This window comes from Falco naumanni, chromosome 3, assembly GCF_017639655.2.
Source record: "Falco naumanni isolate bFalNau1 chromosome 3, bFalNau1.pat, whole genome shotgun sequence".
In the NCBI taxonomy this organism is placed as follows: domain Eukaryota; kingdom Metazoa; phylum Chordata; class Aves; order Falconiformes; family Falconidae; genus Falco; species Falco naumanni.
The window spans coordinates 111,197,638-111,219,332 of NC_054056.1; the positions used below are offsets into that span (position 1 = coordinate 111,197,638).

Consider the following 21,695-nt stretch of genomic DNA (forward strand, 5'->3'; position numbering starts at 1 on the left):
GGAGAGCAAGTCTTACTAGCGCTACAGAAACCTTCCTGCCATATCATGCTTCAAGAGCAAAGGTACAGCTTGGAAGTGTTCATACAATAATTCTGTGGAAGTGTCTTCACCTCGATATTAATGTTTCAGGCTGTGACTGGTTGTTCTGACCACAGTGCCTGTAAATCTGCATCGCGCCCTTCCTTGAGTGCTGGTCATCTCACAGATCTTAGCAAGATCAGCAGTGGAGCACAGGGCCTTTCAGAGCTGCAAGATTGCTGAACTTTCCAGGTGGGGTGTTAAATGGAACATAAACAGCTCTGTGATGCATTCCCATTTTCTGTGGATAATCATTGATTGGAAATAAGCACAGGCTGACAGGCCCAATGAAGTCCCCACAACTGAATGGGAACATAGAGTGACATTTATTCTTGTTTCTTTTTCCTTTTTTTCCTCTGTACCTTTCCAGTACCAAATAAGGGGAAAGAATACCCTTTTCTCAGATATCATTATCTTTTTACAAGATCCGTACTTTGTTTCCTGGTAAATTTAATTGTAGTCATGGTCTAATCTCTCTTTAACACAAGAATGTATACATGCACAAAGTTGCTTTCTTGTTGCTCTCTTCTCCTGTCCATTAGTTAACAGAACCATCAACTGCTTGATAATGTCACATGAGGGAGGACAGGACTTCATGTTTTCTTAGACATTAGTCCAAGATAGAGGTAAAGTGCTAATGGATAGTTGGGCTTTTAATTTCTTCCTGCTGTAGTCAAATATTTAATTATGTGTCCCGTGTTTTTGCAGCTGAGCATTAAGACTTTTGTTCCATATGCTTAATCACACGTGCCAAATCTTCATAAGCCCGGTGGTACGTTCTGCTCCACAGCATTGCGCTGAGGGGCTCGTCTGGAGAGGCTGTCAGTCTCAGCAATTTACAGTTGGGAAATGGCATTGCACCTTGCAAATGCAAAGAATATGCTTTCAGTAACCTTCTAAACAATGTTTTAAAGTGATTAATGCAGTCTGAGGAGGGGGACACTCCGTTGAGAAGAGAGTTAATAACTTTCAGGCTGTACAGGCAGGTGGCCATGTGCAACTGCAATAGTTCTTTTCTCTGGCTATTAGCTCACAGATATTGATATCCATCCAGGTTTACCGTTGATACTAATGTTTTCCAGCTGCTGCTTGCTAGTATGAGCGTATTTCTGGTAACTGAGGATCATGTTTGAGTAACTGTAGATTTCATACATTTGGGCTGCATATAAACCACTTGATTTTGGAAAAAAAAAATTAAAAATTGTTGAATGTGAGGTTCAGTAAAGCCAACTGGCTTCAGGGCCTCTGGTTCAGAATTCTTTGATCCAGCTCCTGACTTCATTCATAGGGCTAGCAAACAGTGTTGGAGCCTTTCTGTCTTTCTTCTTATTTTTTATTGAAAGAGAATTGTACTGGCAAATGCTAGAGATGTGATCAAAGATCCCGGCTAAATTTCACTCTCCTAAATATAAAATGTAGTATTTTAATACTCATTTGAAAGTACCAAATTACAGGCGGTCATTGCAGATTAACTTTTATTTAGCATTCCTTAACATTCCTTTGTAGTTCTTCGAGTGAAACTGCAAAATTATTCTTAATGATGATGGCATTTTGTAAAGCCTGAGTTGTTGCTTTGCACTGTTATCTGTAGTTATCTTTGAGGGAAAGCTTATAAGGAAGAACTCTCAACAGCACTTAATTTTGAAAATATAACTCATGAAAATAGAAATTGGAACTAAAAATTAATGAAGGAATCTCTTCAGCAATACTGAATTTTCACATTTTTTTGTGTATGAATTACTTGGTATAGCAGATATATCACCACATTACACCAAACAAATTTCAGAGCCACTTTTATTTTAATCTAGCCTGATAGCTAATAGTTATTTGCCAGTCACTAAAAATAGGAATGAGATAGGAAAAAAAAATGGCCAAAACCATCCAGGCATAACAGTTGAAATGGCTTAACAGGCAGCCAATTTCAGATTCCCGTGGTTTCATTTGTGGATTAATTCTATGCTATAAATAACATTTTTAAAAAATCAAATTATTGTTATAGTGCTTCAGCTGGAAAACCACTCAGAGCACCAAAAATACCAGTTAAGTGCAAATGAGGAAAGGAATTCATGTCAAAACACTCCAGAAGCTTAGTCGATGGAGAGCTAATAGCATAGATCATCTTGCAGTGATGCACTTTAGTTAGCTTGTAGACAATGAAATTGTTCTTGACTTTTTCATTTTAAAGGTAATTATTTTTTTAGGGCAATTTTGGATTCTGCGTGTAGGTTTGAAATCGAAGAATTGTTGGGAGTGCCTCCTTTCTCTGTCTGTACTGATTTTGGCAGGCTCTGCGCTCATAACGTACCAGTTGCTAGAGACTGTTCTTTTCTATCCACAATTCTTCTGTCCTCCTTGTGGCCTTGTTGTACACTCCTGTATCAGATTTATTTCACATGGTGCTAGATGTCTTGATTTCTGAATATGTAAGGTTAACTTGTCAGAATAAAACATGCTAAGGAGAAACACTCCCACAAATTTAAAAAAAAATTTAAAGGACTCTTGTGGTTTTTTAATTTAACTGAATACCAGGCTAACAGGTATGAATGACTGAAATAAATTGATATTCATTTTTTAAATGAATGTTTCAGATACCTTTCTCTCTTTGCAAGTGCGCAGTGTTCCCAGCCTTAAGCATTTAAAATTAATGATGTTGGAAGAAACCATGAGACAAAAAATGCCTTCTGGATTTAGGACTCTTTCAGGACTTTTCATGCTAAAATGAGGATTAGGAATGAAATCTTAGATTATTTTTGTAATAAATACTAGAGCTGATGCTTTAAAAAATATTCCAAGTACTCTAAAGTTATGATAAAATACAGGAGTTCATAGAAACTGAATTAATTTGAAACTGAGTGTCATATGGTTATGATCCCATATTATTTAGTTAATTTAGCCTCACTTCTTTCTCAGGCTAGGAACTTTAAGATTATTTTGCACACATAACATTTTTCCTGACTGGTCTCTGACAGATATGATAATGAAAGCAGTTTTCTATGAGTTTAAAATATTTTTTTTTTTTCCTCTTTGACAGTTATTTGAACTTTTGACATGGGACTTGTGCTTATTTTTGAAATTAATCCAAAAACTTTTTTTGCTTTTAAGATAAATTTAGTTTCCAACCAGTGACTACAAAATAGGTGGTGAACCTGCTCAACAGATACTGACACGAGATTTTTTCAAAAGCCTCATGTTTACATAATTGCCACGATGTAACCTGCGTGGAAGCAGAAGTCTGTGCAGCAACGTGTGTATGCCCTTTGTCTACTTATAATGAAAAAACCAATTACATCAAAATATTAAAAAAAAAATAACATCAGAGTAAATGGGTACAAAGTTAGAAGTTCACAAATTTAGCCTGTGACTTCGAGCCCGCAGTGCAGTCTACAACTTTGTAGCCACTTGCCCCTCGGTGCCAGTACTGAGACCTACACAGCTGTTCTTCATTCCCCTGATATTATTTACCTAGCCAGGTTTGCTCTGCTGGTCTTAATTTACTTACCAAGGCTTCTGAAACTCCAGAATACAGACTAGTTTGAGTAGACAGTGTGAAAATGCTGCTACAGAGGGGAATTTACTGAAACTTGTCACCCCTCAAATGCCTAATTCCTGCTCTTCCTTGCAGATGATCCTTTTGTTCCTTCTCTGTTGAGCATCATCTCCAGTAGTGCCGTGCTGCTACATCTAGTTGATATTTAATCACACATTAAAGGAAGACACTTCTAATTTTCATTACTTTCTGTGACGGTGATAATGGAGTTGCTGCAGCTCAGATCCACAGGTAGGAAAGGCAGCTTCTGCAGGACGTGACAAATATAACTCAGAATTTTCAAACTTGTGTGAACTTTAAAAAGGTCTTGGAAAGGTAGTGAACCCATTTAGAGCTTTCTCTTGGATCTGTTCACATTTGAATAATTACTCCTAAAATGGATGCTGTTTTAACAAAGATGTGCATCTAATTAATAAAGATAGATTAAACATAGCACTGACGATGACATTTCAGTCCAACACCTGAAAACCTAATGAAAGCAGGTTAAAAGGGGTTTATCGTAGTTTTTTAAGCATTTAAAAGTTCTATTTAAGCAAAATCGCTTTGTATTCTTACATCTGTCTTTAATAAAGCACTAAATGGCTGCCAAGCAGTAGCTTCATCTTTATCCAGCTGGATACACCTGAGCTTTCTTAGCTTGAGAAAAAATCCTTCTCAAGCGAACCAAAACTGAGTGAAATGTGCATATTTGGAACTATAAATCAAAATGTCCATGTACAGATGTTCTCAGCCTAGAGGCATAAAAGCAAAGGAGCTTGGTTCCAGAAGGAGCTTTCAGCAATACCTGAAAATGTTCAGAGATGCTTTATGGGTCCATATTACAATATTAGCACAGTACCGTACAATCTAGATGAGTGACTTGCTCGTTACGCTATTCCAGTATGTCTGATACAATTCAGTACAGTGCCAATATGCAGAAAAACAGCCTTCTGTAACAGATTTGGGGTAAGAAGTCATACGAATAAGTTTGCTTTTTGAAACGAGGAGAAGTATCTCCTTTATAGCACCTGTTGGCATCAGGCTGAGCTTTTGCGAGGATGCGGAATGATACTGTCCCGTTTTGCAGACGGTGGAGTTGGGCTGCAGGTGAGGTGGCCTTCCACACAACAGCGACTGGAAGAGACTGAGCAGGTTTGGGGCCCTTGTCTCCTCAGACCCCAGACCGCTGTGGACCCCTGGAAACAGGGAGAGAGAGAGTCTCATCATTTCGCACTTTGTTAACAGTGTTATTGCAGCAGTATGTGTCTGCCTTCGGGCTTGGGAAGGGAATATCTCATCTGTCATTTTTACCACGATATGCTTTGTACTATTGACAGCTCCCAAAAGCTTAAACCGAGGGATATTGTCTCACTGCTCTGAGATGGCAATTTCCCCTTGGAAAGGTGACTCCTGCTCCAAATGGGCACGTTGTGATTTTAGGGATATGAGGTTGGTTCTTTAGATTTGCAGGAAGATGCAGAGCTGGGACAGGCTTCACACATGGAGCTAAGTGTGAATGGCAGGGTATGACAAAATGTAAGTGTGATGGTAGTTTTGCATTATTTATCTAGGTTGTCCTGAATAAAGGGAATAATTCCTTCTGTGTTTGAATGAAGTGGCTTGTGTTCGATTCTGTCAGGAGAAGTGTGTGACATGACGGAAGTTTGCAGTCACTGGCAACAGCATGAAAGGACCAGTCTTTTTAGCCCCATATATTCACACATAATAGACTTTGATAAGAAACCTTTTTTTAATCATTCCTTTGCAAAAAGGTAATAAATGCTTAAATAGAACACTTGCCCTTTTATAGTGAAGAATTGCTGAGATGAAAGGGGGCAGTGAAACCGGCCAATTATGGAAAAAAGTTTTTTATTCTGTTTTATGTGTAAACCAGAGAATAAACTTAACTGTGGTATTGCTTACCCAGTTACCTGTGATTAAAAATAGTAGTAGTACAGGAAAGTAAGAGACTGTGGTAGGTGAGAGACTTAAATGAAGATCTGGGGTTGCGAATACTCTTAAAGTAGTTATGTGTTTCTTGAGACTTATTTCTTGGTACTGCCTCCCTTAGCATTTTCTGAAACAGCCTGAGACCTTTGAAAGTGGTGTTTCTACGTATGGGTATGAGGCTTTACACTGGCATGTTTAGACCTGGCCCCTTGCTTGGCACTTGTGAGTTTGGTGGTCAACCTGTGCATGTGGGGGGGATTACCCAGAAAACTGCAGTGAGCAGAACTGTGTACATGATTTCTGCAGGGCTGAATGTCTCTTGGCTCGTGACAGCCAACATCTTAAAGTTCATGACGTGCAGCTCCCTCTCCCCACCCCCCAGGCGAATGAACTGCCAGCCCCCGGGAGCCAGAGCCGAGGCAGGGGGGTTGAGGCACGTACTTGCTTCTCATCCCCTGGTGAGATGCCGTGGGGGAATGCAGGCGCCCTGCCCCGCCGGCTAACCTGCTAGTGCAGGCAGGGGGAAAACCCCCGGACGGACGTGCTGCTGGGTCTGACCATTGCTACCTCACTGGCCAGGAGAACTGATTACAAAACAAACCCTCTGGAAAAGCCAGGTATTGTCAGGAGTCTTGGTAGCCGTGTTCTGTTAACAGCATTAAAATGCATTTATGCCCTCCTCTTCTAAAATGTGAATGTACTGTGGCATGGATAGATTCCACGTGTGACTGGATGATCTTAAAGGTCTTTTCCAACCTGAATGATTCTTTAATTCTATGTGCTAATATGGGGGACAGCAAAATGGGACCCCAGTGCTGGTTTGAAATATGGGGTACTGCTGACAGGCATTAGCGCTGAAAGAGCTAATAGAACCTTGCTAGTGATATTTTTCTTTTTATTTCTGGCTCTGTCTTGAGAAATGAAAGCCCATTTCCCATATTTCTCAAGTCTTCATTGCTTTGGTAGACTTCTCTCATTTTAATCCTGAAATAGGATTAATCAATTATACTTTATATTGATGTCTGCCTGCCTTCTTTGGTTAGAATAAATGGGCTGAAAGCTCTTTAAACTGAAGGAGTGACTGTAAGAGTTCTATATAAATAGCTTTCTATACAGCATGTGGGCCTTGGAAAGTAATCTCTTTTCTGAGCGGTCTGAGTTGACCAGAACTGCACGTGGGCATACATACAGCCTTAGTATAGGGCTACTCTACATTGAAAGTCATATAATCTAAGGCAATTGATATGCATTCTGAACTGCAGAAATTTAATTTTGGTCATACTAGGTATTAATTGCATTCATTGACACAAAATGGAAGTCAGTGCTTAGGTGAGGTGGAGGGAAAGAGACTACATCCAACTCCACAGCTATCCCTGTAAAGTTATTTTTCTTTTGCTTTTATTTAGTGAGTTTAAATTTGATAGCTCTAAGATGGACAGATTTCCTACTGATACTTAAACGGAAAAGAAAAACAAGTTATTTTATTGAATGGAGATAGGCACCTGATCACCTTTCTTGTTTTCTAGTTTTCATTTCATTCTTGCTGCATTGTTTGTTTTCCTTTTTGGGTAGCTGCTGGCTTGGAATGGTTCTGGCTGAGTAATTATTAAATCAGATTTCTGCCTTTCCTAGTTTGAATATAAATCTTTTAGTGCATTTCGTGGATGGCACTAGTTGCTCACTTTATGTCTTGCCAAATGGACTTGGCCTCCAGTTTTACGTAACCTTCCCTCTGGCAGAGCTGGTCAGCCAACCCAATATAACCTGAACCAAAACCAAGTAAAAGAAAAGAGAAAGTAGAAAAGAGCAAGTACAGTCAGTGAAGATGTCAGAAAGAAACTTAGGCAATCCCTCTAGATCTGGGAGTCCTGAATCCATGGTGACACATCCAACAGCTTAACACATGGCATGGTATGGCTTATTGCCTGGCATAGCTCTTACTTTGGGATTATTAGAACCACTTTACATTTTCAAAGTGGAAAGCTTTTTCAAAGTAAACCATTATCATGTTGGCACACAAGACAAAACTCTGCAATAGAGACTGGTTTTATTCTGCAGCCCCCTCTGTGACCTTGCACCACTGACACCAGAAAGCAAACTCTGCCTCTTCCCTGTCAACCATCTATGACACATTCTGAACCTGTGTTAGCTGATTTCCGAAATACATCACCGAAGGAGTGCAGTAGGCTCCATGTGACAGCAGTCATTGATGCATACCTATGGTTCTTCTGGGTCAAGAAATATAGCTCTCATTTCTCAAGTTTTGGAGAATACTGCCGGTCTTAATGAAATAGTGCCTAAGATGTCTTGGTATCTTGAACAGGCATTAAAGGAGTGTAAGCGAGTAGTGGTTAAAAAGATGGAGATAGGTATCTCCACAAAGATACAAATGGAAATCAGCTGCTTAATGCTCTTTGCTTGCCAGTGATTGTTGTGTTCTCGTTTGATAATCCTCCTGCAGTGACTAAAGTGAGACTGGTAGGCTGGTAGGCCTAGCAGTTTGAATGTAATGCTTTGTTTAAAAAATGGAGGGAGGAAGGAAAAAAAAAGTCAAAATCCAGTATAAACATGCATTCTAAATAAGATCAAAAAAGAAAGTCTGGAACATGAGATTTTCTTTTGTGTTAAATGTATGCTGTTTTAAAACCCCACGTATTGTGCTAGTGTGAGAACCAGGAATGACCAAAGTGACAAATTTGATGTAATAGACCAAGCTACGGCCTGGTGGAAAATGTATATGGCACAAATGAGCGTCAGGGAACATGAATGTAAAACCTTTATCAGGATGTTGATCTTTCAGGCTTGCATTTCTGTCATTTCTTCCGAGCGTGTCTTTACTGCAAGACATTATTGCGACAGAGCTGTGAGAAGCTGAGAGCTGATAAGGTGCTGACACTGATACTGTGGTCATGAAGGAGTTCTTTTCTTAACAAAATGAAAAATACTTGTAATTCAGCCCAAAGTCTTGCAGGTTTAATTACAGGTAGTTTTGACGTTATCCAAAACATGACTGGGCTTGTATACGTTGACTTCAGTACAGAATTTTTCATTTGAAGTGAAACTTCCTACACAAGACTAAAAGTCAAAAGTTGTTATTTCAAGGAGAAATGCAACAGCTCTTCAGGAAATCAGCCTAAAATACCCTGTACGTGCTGCTGAGGTGGTAAGTAGGTTTTGTGTTGGTTGCTTGCAGGAACTTAAATTCCACCAGAGGCATGATGTGTAATACTGTCCTGAAGATGCAAGCGTACTCAACTTTCTAATGCAATGTTAAACTTGTAGGTATTTTCAGAATAGTATTCAAATTACTAATTTGACTGTCATTAGCAGTTGTGCATTAACTGGAGGATGAAATTGGTTTAATCCTGTGACTCTTGCATATACCTTCATTTCTGAGGAATGCTGTTGCAGTGTTCAGGGCTGAGGTTGCTGGGAAGGTGGGCACATCGCCAGTAACTGAAGCAGCTGCATGTTCTGTGATGGACATTTGTGAGAAGAGGACTGTGGTTATTCTTTTAAAATCAATCAACCTTTTCTAATGTCCAAACCTGAAGTTGCGGTACCTCCGGGAGCATCAAGGGGATGTGCAGTCATTTTGTTTTGAGAAAAAACAGGGAAAAGCTATTGCTGCACCTTCATATAGAGCTGAAACTGATAAATGCAGATAGACAATGTGTTAATTAGGTCCGTTACTTGGATAGGTAAAGGAATAAAGGAATCAACAACAAATACTTAAATTGCTTAGCTTTTGTTTTGCTGAGCAAACTAGATACTATATATTTTGGAAGGAAGCTCCTGCAATGTTCTCATGAACACCACAACACACACTGCACTGGAAAGTGCTGCGTTATGTGGAAGGCTTCCCTGTTTTCTTCCTTTCTGTGGTATAATTGTGGAGTCATGTGTTGCAGTCAGAAATGGTGTGTTACAGTGCATGTGGCTTGCATTTAAAAAAGAAACCCAACATTTAGAATTGGATTTGGTTCATAATTAGAAATGTGGTTTCATTGCCTGTAGTGAGGACGTCATGCAAACAGAAGAAAGAAAATATATAGTCTTAAGGATTGCCATGATCTATCATAGGTCTGAGCTGTCTGTTAACCTGTTCCTAGCTACAGGACATTTCTTACAGCTGGAATATATGCCCAGTGCTTTTTCCAGTGAGCAGCACCATAAGCAGCCTAGAGATGGGGAAGAAAATGTTGAAGGATTTAGCAGTCACTTGGAGAACCCATTTTCAAAGTAAAACTGGTAGTTCCAAGATCTCAAAGTTAATGTATCCATTTCTTACGGCATACTCTAATTTATATTCAAAGGACAGTCTCAACTTTGGTTAAAACTCGTTTGACCTGTTAAATGGGTGTTAAAGTAATACCTTTTTTTTTTTTTAAAGTGTGGAATGTCGAACAGATATAATGTAAACGTAGATCTCCATAAATAATTGTCCCCAGTGACAGTTCCCTAGTTAAATACCCTAAGACCTGTTTCAAAAAGTGAATGTGGCTCTCCATGTCATTGTTAAGGAAATGGCAGGTGAATTTTCTATTTATGCAAACAGTAACCGAGAACCTTTGCTCCTGAAGAAAAAATGTAAATGAGGATTGTACGTAATTTTTTTTTCCGAATAGAAAAAAAGAATTTGAAATATTTTCACGTGCCTTATACTGTTACGGTTTTTGTTCAGGAGGAGGCTAGCAAAATGCAAGCTGCAGGTGTTAAGCTTGAAAAAATTCGCTTTCCAGTGTACAGGAATGAGGTCTTCCCACATCTGCTCTTCACTAGGACTGCACCATGGAGGAGGCTAATGTTTTTCATCGCTTTCTAGCATCTGACTGTTACATTTTTGGAGTGTCTTTTTTGGAGGCACATAAAACAGCTCAGGGGTCTGGCAAGCCAAGCATGTTCGTGGTATTGAGATCCATGACAGAGATAGCGCTGGAGGGACGAAAGTCAAGAAAAATGCGAATTAGAAGGAAATTGTCCCATTATCTAGGCTTTTATCACCTTTCATGTTTTTGTAATTAGAGATGGTCGTGGTGTCTTAAGAATTTGAGGGAGGCAAAAAGTGGCTGGCCGCGATTGGAATAATATGTGTGGAATCTCGACTCTCCCTTGGCTGTGCATGTTCCTGGGACCTGAACAGTCTGAAAGATGTGGGTAGTAACCACCTCTGAAATTTACATAATTCCCTATTTAGGAAGTTAATTCTAGGATACAGATTAGAAAGCTTTTGGCTAGTGTAAAATATTTATTAAACTGCTTCCCTGGGAGTCATGCACAAACCCCAAAGTGATGTGGCAACTTAAGAAAGAATAAAGGAGGAGGTACATGCTTGTACTTTTGGCTGAGACTTTCAGGTTATTTTGTAGCCTTCAAACTGTTTCTGCAAGAGGCATTCTTCTAAAATTAATCTCAGTCTCTGCAAAGCAGGTGTTTACAGCAGAGTTTCCCCTTCCAACCATGTGCCTAACAATAGTGTGATTAAGATCTCAGTTTGGGGCAGGCTGACTTTTGGCTGCATGTGTGTACCTGCATGAGCAAGTCTGCAAGCTGCTTTTATTATTCAACAAAAAGAACATATGCAGTTAGTCTGAATATAGGAGGAATGCTTTGAACATGAACTGGGTCTCAACCAGGGAGACCGAACGGGGCAGATGAGGCAAACAGAAATTGATGGCAACATTTTTCATTTAAGCAATCAGAGCGCTGGATGAACTGAACGCAAAGCTGAGAAACACATACACTGCACTGTAAGAATAATCTATGTTATGCTTCTTCTGTGTTGTTCAGTTTTTAATATGGCTTGTGTTTCTGCTACAAACAGTGCAAAACAGCCTTGCAGGAGCTGCCTTGGATGAAACTGGAGGCACTGGCAGTTGTATCTATGCAGCTGGGCAATGTAGCGTTGTGTTGGATCACTGGGAAAAAAAAATAATTGTGGCAAAACAGTGTGATTCTGATTTGCAACCAGCAATAAGGAAGTATCAAATAAAGCTAACACGAAAATGGATCAGCTATAGAAAATCATCTAAGGAGAACAGGGGTGATGTTATTTCTATCCATATGAGCTCATCTAATAAAAGATGTATCTGCCTACAAAGCGCAGCCTTACCCAGGCTGAGTGGGGAGCTGCACAGAGCAGAGCATTTCTGCCATGCTGTTCATTGACTCGGGAAGGCAAGAACTGGTCCGTGTTCTGCTCGTGTTTTCTGCGAGATGGCTTTGTAGCTGGAGAAGCTAAGGCGTATTGGCTTAAAGAAATGAGGTGTAATACAGTTGGGAGCATGCTCCTACAGAGCAGCTCTGCAGCAGCACACAGGTCAGTGCTTCACTGAAGTGTCTTTAATATAAGGTGACACACACGCAGAGACTGCATGAGGCAGTATCTTGATGTATTTGTTTCTGCAGACTCTCCTAAAGCTCTCACTACAGTAGTGCTGGTGTCTGACCACAGTCAGACTGGGTAGTGGACCTTCAGTCACTACGTGTCTCACGGTTCTTTAGCTGTACAGTTCTCCAAGTCAGGCGGCTGCAAGTCCAAAGTCTTTCACAGTTGCTTTCAATGCAACCTGCAAAATCTTCATCACTCTTTGATAAAAAAAATGGATTACATTTATTCAAGGATTCTGCCTGGCTAGCTAGCTTTTTGCCACACAGGGTACAAAGATGAATTACACATGTGAAGTACCTGTGGTTTCAGGTTAATGGTAATTGAATGGATAATTTTGGCAAAACCTTTGCCTGTAATGAAACTGCTGGTCTTCATTCCTGTGCTGTTCTTGGAAAATTAATTAATACTTACCTCAGAGCTCAAGTATTTCACATGAATCATAGTAATAGCTCAGGTACAATTTTTTAATTTCCTCTCAAAATAATTGTCATGTGATTATTAACTTTTCTGATAACTTCCTGTATTATTAGTAGTTTTGCTTCTCGAGTACTTACTCATGTACAAGCTCTTAAATAGCCAGGTAGAATTTTATATCAGCCTGCAGTGTGCTTAGGTTATTGTAACTCTCATAATTGAAGTCTATCATCAATGATCATAATTTAGATATAGTAATGAAATGATGACAAAAATGCCAAATATCATTTTACCCTATTAAAAAAAGAACAGAATAATTCCCATTTTTGTGTGGTGTACATGTCCCTAGGAATTTTGAAGTAATATAAAAATTTAAGTTCCTTTTTTCTTTTTCTTTCAAAGAAATTTTCATCAAAAGTATTCTACTTCTTACCAAAGGAAAATAGATCTGAAATTTGTCTGAGAGTTAACGCTTACCTGGTAATATTATTTCTTAGAATTCCTTTATCGGCTGCATATTAAAAGAAAATGAGACAGTACCAAAACTGGAATTGGCTTCTTTTAAAGACCAGGGTTAGAAAATCAAGTGAGCCCAATTTCTGTGTTTGAAGCATTCACTGTTCTTTCACTCTACACTCCTTCATTAAATCCTGAGATTCATGAGGCTTTGGGGAAGAAGAGGATGAACAGTAGTTACAGGGCTGTCCACATGCTGAGGGAAAGGGAAAAAACTACTTGTATTCCATGAAGAAAACAGCACAAATGCCAAGCTGAGATGTTCCCAGTTTATCATCGTGTGTCTCATAGCAATAAACAGGCTAAATTGTTCAGTGTTGAGGACTCGGCTTGAACAACCAAGGGCATGGGGAGACCACAGATCGTGTGTTGTTGTGTGCATCTAATGAACTAGCAATTTTGTTACTCCTGGATGTAACTACCGTGTGAAGGTGGTGTGCTGCTCAGAGCCCACACGTGGCATTGCAGGAGGTGCTCGACCCCTCAAGGCACAGCTGTGTGCCACCCCCTGCCATCTCTGCCGAAGAGAGATGTGTCAGGTGTGTGCCTCCTGCTGCCTCTCGCCCCCCAGCACCGCAGCCCGCCCGGCTGTGGGAGAGCTGGTTCCCATCGCTGCTCTGAAACATAGGGAACATGGAACAGGAGGATAGGGTAGGGCAGGAAAGAGGGAAGGAGAAAGGGAAAAGAAGAAAGGGAGAGGGAGAGGGAGAGGGAGAGGGAGAGGGAAGGGGTAGGGGAAAGGGAAAGGGAGAGGGAAGGGGAAAGGGAGAAGGAAAGGGAAAGGGAGAGGGAAAGGGAAAGGGAAGGGGAAAGGGAAAGGGAAAGGGAAGGGGAAGGGGAAGGGGAAAGGGAAAGGGAGAGGGAAAGGGAAAGGGAAGGGGAAAGGGAAAGGGAAAGGGAAAGGGAAAGGGAAAGGGAAAGGAAGGGAGGGCAGGGGAGAGGAGAGGAGAGGAGAGGAGAGGAGAGGAGAGGAGAGGAGGGGAGGGGAGGGGAGGGGAGGGGAGGGGAGGGGAGGGGAGGGGAGGGGAGGGGAGGGGAGAGAGGAGGTCACTACTACTGAAGTGTGAAGAGGCTTGAACATGAGTGAGACCTAGCCATTTCTGTTCTGTTAATTACAAGTAACATCAGAAGAAAAGGAAGATGTGCAAGGATAATTGAGAAAGAACAGAAAAACATGATTTTGTTGCTACAAGACAAGACTAGCAAGTCTTAATTCTACCTAGGGGTATGCTACCGACACTTTCTAACATTAACATGGTAAACTGTTTGACCTGGGCTGGTGAGATAGGAGGTCTCTGAGTGTGTGTGTGTGCATAATAGGAAGTGTGAAATTGCATATTTTGAGAAGTATTAAGTTCTTTTTTTTTTTTTTTTCTTTCATAAAAGTTTCAGAAAATCTTTTGAAAATCATGGCTGAAAATTCCTTGTTTCCTTAAGTTCCTATATATGTCCCTTATTAACTTGGTTTTGTTCTTGTTTTTTGTTTTTAAAAGGACGTGCAGGGTGAATCAATGACGTTCAGAGATGTAATGGCTTCTTCAAGATCTTTTTATTTATTTTGAGCAGCTGGAGAGTGGGGTGGTTTCTGGGATTGGTATTTCCTTTGATTGGGAGTGTTGAAACCCTGCCCTGGGAGAGATGTGCATTTTACAGCACTTGTCTGCAGGCGATGTGAGATAACTCATGCATGGGAACAGGCTTGTGCAAAGGCTACTCTGGCCTGAGCCACCACACGTGCCTACCTTGCACTGAAGGCAGTGGAATTTCAGAAGATGCCTATTGTCTTCCTGAACTCGTTTTTCTGGAGGCGGAGCAGGCTCCCCCCACACTTTGCATGAAGTTGAACAGGAGCTTTGGAAGTTTAGCTTTGGCAGTCAGGCTGTTGTAATATCCAGGTGATACCTGTGGTTTTGTCCTTTCCTGATGCGCTGTTCTCTGTGCTGAGAATGAGGGTGATAGCAAGTCCATTCTTGTAACAGTCAGACCCTTTCATGGGGTGTGAAAGCGTATGCTAAATGAAACACCTAGAAATTTATAAGCACATAAGAAATCTAATTGGGCAGACAAATCTTTACTGACAAAAGAGAGAAATAGTAAGAGTCTAATTCTAGGGTCTTTTTCAATATAGAAGCACAATTTGAAATATAAATCTTTGCAATAATACTTCTTTTCCCAAACTGTACAAAAGTATATGCTGCCCGTGTTGCAGGTACTCATCGCCATCAAGTCAACTCAGTCTTCAGGTGTAAAATCTGAAATGTTCTGTGAGTTCTTTTTCCTGCTGTATTATGGTCTTATGGACATTAAATCTTTTTTTGACAGTTACCCCAATAGATTCTGATTATCATGAATATTCAGTTTTCAAAATGCTTAATGTGCTCTAGCTGACCTGTAGATGTGATATTTTGCAGTACAAATATTGTCAGATTATTTCTTTTATACAATAAAAAAAGATACCTGTTCAAGCTCTCCAGTTCTCTTTGTGCTTTCTGCAGGAGAATGGAAACTTTAGGATGAGCACAAGGAACACCAGCTCTTAGAAACTGCAGAAATCATTGCTCCTGTTGTAGTATTCTCCACAGTGGTCTCTGAGTCTGTTTCTTCTTCCATGACAAGAGCAATTGTCAAAGGACACTGAGCATGCTGAGAAGTAGATGAAGTCTATCATAACTTCGGAGCGTTACATTTAACCTTGCATTTCTGATGCACTGGCTGGTTCATCAAAGTTCTGTGAAAATAACTGATATTTTGCAACTTCTTGTATAAAATCTGCTTCTAGACTGTCTGCCTCTAGACCCTTTTCTGTCCAGTGGTGAAGAGGCACAGCCATCATGTGCTGTGCCATTTTGCAGAAATGATGCTCAGCACCGTAATTTTGAAGGATCTCTGTTTTGGATATGCTTGCTACAAAGTGCTTTGCAGTCAGCTGGTAGCTGCTAGAGCTGGTTCAAAACTACTGCTGTCAGTAGTAGTGCAAATAACTGAAGCCATACTGGGTTTTAGCCTGTGTGGTAAACAGTTGTAGGCAATTTTTTTTTTCCCTGGGTCTGTCATTCGCAGGAGGTAGATGCAGTGGTTATGGGGGTTAGAGAGAGGCAGGGAAGGTGGGAGAGGCTGAGCAACAGAGCCAGGGCCATCAGTCTCACTGAGACGGACAGGGTGTCTCCTTTTTGTTAGGCTTTAGCCCTTTGGTGGCGGGGAGCAAGAAGGTCTGTACTCTTGCAAGTGTTACTATGTGGGTAGTAATACAGAGTGGATTTAGCACCGTATGAATAGATACCTCAGTGCCTTCACGCGCTTTGCTGTCTGTTTCACTCCTGAGACATTTCACTGCGATTCACTTTCCTGTGGCACCAGGCAGGGTTATCTCTGCAAGAATATCCAGCATAGTCACAGAGGTGTTTAAGTGACTTGATCCACATGCTGCTTTTCTTCCAGGTATAGCTGGCTGTAATTTCAAAATACTCTTAAAGGTCTGCTTTGTGTCTGCTGCACAGTTGAGACAGGGACTACTAGATCAGCATCTGTCTGAGGCAGTGGAGCACGTAGGGGCTGTTCCTGGAGAATGTGACAGGGGAGCCCAGATATGTTATCAGGAGGGTGGGGAGGCGAGGAGTGTTTGTAATTCAGAGGTGGGGGGAAAGGAACATCCTAAGGTTGCTACCTGCAGTGCTTGGCGATGACCCTGATGATTGCTGTGCTTTCGCGTGATAGCCTGGCATAGCTGTTATGATGATGATCTAGGTGGCTTTCAGATAAGGAGATGTGAGATTTGGTCTCACAGAGAGCAATTCTATTCTGTTCTAAAGTAGATGAAACTATGCTGGAAGGTGGCAGTCCATTTGTAATAGTAAATATTTACTAATAGAGCGTGATGATAGTCTCTGAACCTCTTCCCCATCTTCTGCTCCAGTATCTTGAGCCAGCTGGCTGTGATGCGAATTAAGACACAGCAATTTCACAGTATACCTCTGAGCAAAGACAGTGCATGTTTCTTTTCATAGTTTGGGAGCACATTTTTCATATGCATGCTTCTCTGCTAATTAAAGGTCCTTTGGCATACTCATTCTGTGGCCAGCTGAATCTGAGGTTAAAAGCTTTTTGTGGAAGAAAATATAAACTGTGGTGAGCTACCACTATCCGTGAAATAGAAAAATCTGGAAAAATACAGAAGACATAGCAAATGAAACTAGGCTGTCGGCACCTGGGCTTTGCTGGGAAACAAATGCAGGCTTAATTAGGGATTGCAAATTGGGATACACACATTATTTCACTATAAATCTGATCCTGCTGACTTGCAAAAGCCCTTTCAAAGTGTTTGGTGTTAACTGTACATAAACAATAAGCTGGCACAATATTTATGGAGTATCAAAAAGCCTGTAAATTTGTCAGATAACAAACTAATGTCCACAGCCTGCCCTAAATACCTAAAAAGCTGGTGTCTCTGCCATAAAGGTAGAGATTAGATTGCTCAGCTGCGGCTCTGTGGAAGTTAATCCTTTTATTGCTGTTCCCCATAAAAATTCAGACAGCAAAGTAGTGTTTCAGTAACACTACCATTTTGCAGTGCTGTGTGCTAACCCTTCAACAGTATTTGCAAATTGTTATTCTCTCTGAAAGCTGAGATCGGAAAGGTCTCTGCTGACCGTAATATCTCATTTTTGCCGAACTTGTGGAAAGCCTGCTCTTGGGCTGGGCCTGCGCCTTCTGTCTGTGTTACCAGAAATTCTGCTGAGAGGCAGCTAGTTCTTAGTGGTACTTAAAATTATTTAATATTCAGCCCTCAGTGAGCACTCCTATGAATTTTTACTGGTTTTTATTCACAGCTTTGGCAAGTGTGTGAAAAATAGAGGGCCTGTAAGTCTATCTAACTTTGCAAAACAGAAAATTGGAATGATTCATCTCTCCTGAAGAAGGTCTTAAATTAAACATTTGTTTGATAGTACTGTGAAAAACAATCACCTTCTTGTATTTTCAAATAGTACAAAACTAGGAAGTTGTTTTTTTCCTTAACCTTTAACTGATTATGAATGATATGTTTGTTGTATTACCAGAAGTGTAATTTTTTAGCCAGTCATAGAGGTTCATTAATGATCCAATGTATCTGTAAGTGTCTCCTACTGTTTTAATAGACAAAGTTTGCTTTGCAGTACTGTGAAATATTTTGTATATTCTTAGTTAAGACTCCCACACAAAATGTGTACTTGATCGCTTGTAATGCTTGAATATTGTGAGCAGAGGCTACAAAGCATGCACCCCTCTTCCCCCCACCTATTTTTTATTGCGTTATGCCTCGTGCCACATGTAAGCTTGTTGTTAGAAGTGCTTCTGTTGCCTTAAGGAATGGTCATAGGCTTGCTGTGTTTCCCATCCCGCTGTGGGGGACGGTGAGGCGCTGCTCTGTGCAGGAATGAGGGGCTCCTGGCGGGTGATCCCTGTGGGAGCTGCGGGGTGGGAAGGGGCTGAGTGGGGCTTTGTGTGTGGGGATGTCCCCACTCTGGAGCTGCTCCTGCTTCTGGGATTGCTGGAGTTTGGTACCCGCACCCCTCCGGGTGAGGGAGGCACATGCCCCTGGCCTCGGGGTACCATCAGCCCTGCGCAGGGGCTGTACCTACAGTGGGAGCTGGCCATGTGGGTAACAGGTGGTGACAGCAGGATCAGTAGATGTGGTCTTCTGCATCAGCCTTCTCACTGTGTCTAGGCTTGCTTTGGTTTTTCCAAACCTTAATGAAAAGCTTGTTCATAGACTTTGCTAGAGTGATAGTGGACTTCGTGTTAAGCAGGGGTGGATTCCGTTTGTGCCCAATCTGAATATAAATACAGCTTTTTTCTACTTCCACCCTTTACATCCCTCTCTCAGGACACAGGAGGTTAGTCCTCCATCACCTTGTTTCTCCCTCCCCTCCCTGCAAAGTAAGGAGGGTTAGAGGGGTTTGGAGAAGGACTGTTTGTAGGGAAATGTGGCAGAAGGGGGTTTGCTGGCTGAAGTGCTGCAGGGCTGACCAGAACGTAAGCTCAGCAGCAGTGGTACTCAGCAGCATCACTGTGTTCAGCTGGTAGTGTCTGACCAAACCTGATGTAGTCTCCTTTTCAGGAGCCAGCATTAATTTTTCTCTTGCGCCTCAGCTGATGCGATTTTGATTCTCTCAGTGGTAAATGCTGGGCATTGGGTAACCGCCTCCTTCTTTTTTCTGTTACAGAGCTCCAACATGGGAGGCAAATTGAGCAAGAAGAAGAAGGGGTACAGTGTCAATGATGAAAAAGCTAAAGACAAAGACAAGAAGGCTGAAGGAGCAGCAACTGAGGAAGAGGAGACTCCAAAGGAGGCTGAGGATGCCCAGCAAACCACAGAGACCACAGAAGTGAAGGAGAACAACAAGGAGGAGAAGGGTGAAAAGGATACTCAGGTCGCTGCCAATAAGACGGAAGAAAAAGAAGGAGAGAAGGAGAAAACAGTGACCCAGGAAGAAACCCAGAAAGCAGAACCAGAGAAGTCAGAGTCTGTTGTTGATGGGAAAGTAGAGCCACAGAAGAACAATGAACAGGCACCCAAGCAAGAGGAGCCGACTGCAGCCTCAGCTCCTGCTGCCAGTAGCGAAGCCCCCAAAACTTCTGAGCCTAGCAACGATGCGAAAGCTTCCCAGCCTTCAGAAGCCACAGCTCCCAGTAAAGCAGATGACAAGAGCAAAGAGGAAGGGGAAGCCAAAAAGACTGAGGCTCCCGCAACGCCTGCAGCCCAAGAAACTAAAAGTGAAGTGGCCCCAGCTTCAGACTCAAAACCTAGCAGCAGCGAGGCTGCGCCTTCTTCCAAGGAGCCCGCGGCAACAGCAGCACCTAGTTCCACTGCTAAGGCCTCGGACCCTGCAGCCCCACCAGAGGAAGTGAAACCTTCTGAAGTTCCAGCGACTAACTCGGATCAAACCATAGCAGTGCAAGATTAAATTGGACAGCCTGTTGAAACAACCACTTAAAACAACCTGTGTCTTTTTTTTATTTTTTCAGCTATACTAACTCGTTTCAGATCTGAAATAACAAATATGTATTGCCCAGAAAGAAAAGGAGAAAAAAATAAAAAAGAAAAAATGAAAAGGATGTCCCATCAAGTTGGGAGGGAGGGAGGGGGGAGAATCCAAATAGTATTTTTGTGGGGAAATATCTAATATACTTTCTGCCAACTTGACACAAGTCCTGGATTTAAAAAAAAAAAAAAAGTAAAATAAATGGATGTCTGAAAGTACAGCACATCTTTTGTATCTGAACTGCTGTAAATGCACTCCACCAATGTATCAAAATCTTCTTTTTGTTCTGTAATGGGGTTTGGGAGTGATGCGTTTGATTCTGCCCACTAGGTTTGTGCCAAGGCAATCAGATCTTTATGAAAGCAGTATTTTCTGTGGTTTTTTTATTTACAGCCTTTCTTATTTTGATATTTTTTTTATGCAGTGGATGAATGCCAACTTTCAGACAAAACCCACTTAGCTGTCCACATATTTCTCAATGCCAATCCTCCAATTCTTCCTCTCCAAATATTTTTTGGGAGTAAAAAGCATTCTCATCCTACTTAGCCTACCTAGATTTCTCATGACGAGTTAATGCATGTCCGTGGTTGGGTGCACCTGTAGTTCTGTTTATTGGTCAGTGGAAATGAAAAAGTCTGCGTTCATTGCAGTTCCAGTTTCTCTTCCATTCTGTGTCACAGACACCAACACACACTCATTGGAAAACAAATGAAAAAACAAAATGTACAATGGATGCATTGAAATTATATGTAATTGTATAAATGGTGCAACAGTAATAAAAGTTAAATAATTTAAAAAATATAAAAGCGTAAAGACTGATTAAATCTTCACTTTTACCCCTTGGGAACTAGGCAAAGGAGATTCTTACACTTGAGGAAGTGTTACATCGGGGCGTGTTTCCTATTTATAGTGAAGTAGAGGCAAAGAAAGAACCATCAACCTTGTGATCCTGGAATTATACTGCTCTAAACTCCTACTTCAACAGGCACAGGCATTCACAGGTGAGGCTGGAAGAAGTGAATGAACAGTACATCTCATGTATGTCTTATCCCAGGCAAAGTAGAAATGACTTTTGCCTGTCTTAAACATGTGAAAAAAAAAATGCTCTCTTGCTATTTTAAAAAGCCAGAGGCATGCTGACTGGGTTTTAACTGGGAGTAAGGCAGTGGATTTGATAAAGTGATCTTTTAAAATGAGGCAATTAAATTTAATCCTATTCCTGTTAAAATTCCTAGTGCTGATACACTTTGTTCTTTTCCCCATTGCCATTGTGAAGGAGATGAAATGCAGCTGCAACAAAAGGCTAATTCTGTGTATTTCAAATATGGGTAACCTTGTGTAGCTGAGCATGGTTTAGCCTAGCATAAACAACATTTTTCAATAGTTTTGCCCGTTTGCCCCATTTTTATTCAGCAGAACTGCTGAATAATTGCAATTTCTGCTGAGTGCTGCCCTTGCTGGATACAGACAACGATTTCAGTGCAGAGCCCAGGATTCCCAAAACTGGTTAAAGAAGCGTATTTGGTCTGCCCATGAGTAAGCTCTTAGGCTGAGCAGAAGTTCTGAGAGAAGTGGGCAAAGGTAAATAGAAACACAGCATGTACACATACCAAAGGGGTGAGTGGACTTGTATTTAGTAAATAAGGAAAATGGTGTTTTAAAATGATATAAATTATTTCACATACTCTCTCTCCATGCACTGCGGGTGATTCACCCTACAGACTTCCCTAATTCTTATCCTTTATTTTACTCAGAAATACAAGGTTCCTACACCATCCTGGGGGTACTGACATGCAGTCAT

The 21,695-nt window shown here is 41.2% G+C and overlaps 1 protein-coding gene and 1 long non-coding RNA gene across 3 annotated transcripts in view; one reads left to right on the forward strand and one right to left on the reverse strand.

The window, feature by feature from the left end:
* Positions 1-20,695, forward strand: part of BASP1 (brain abundant membrane attached signal protein 1) — a 51,940-nt gene extending 31,245 nt beyond the window's left edge. For both annotated transcript variants that reach the window (XM_040587421.1, XM_040587419.1), the window contains exon 2: positions 19,076-20,695. In XM_040587421.1, coding sequence (XP_040443355.1) covers positions 19,085-19,816 — 732 coding nt within the window. In that variant the 5' untranslated portion in view covers positions 19,076-19,084 and the 3' untranslated portion in view covers positions 19,817-20,695. The remainder of the gene's footprint in view (positions 1-19,075) is intronic.
* Positions 4,809-19,142, reverse strand: LOC121085117. Its single transcript, XR_005826953.1, has 3 exons — positions 19,074-19,142; positions 5,817-5,824; positions 4,809-4,823 (listed from the first exon to the last, which is right to left on the reverse strand). It is a non-coding gene; the product is annotated as an uncharacterized LOC121085117 (long non-coding RNA).
* Positions 20,696-21,695: the final 1,000 nt, after the last annotated feature.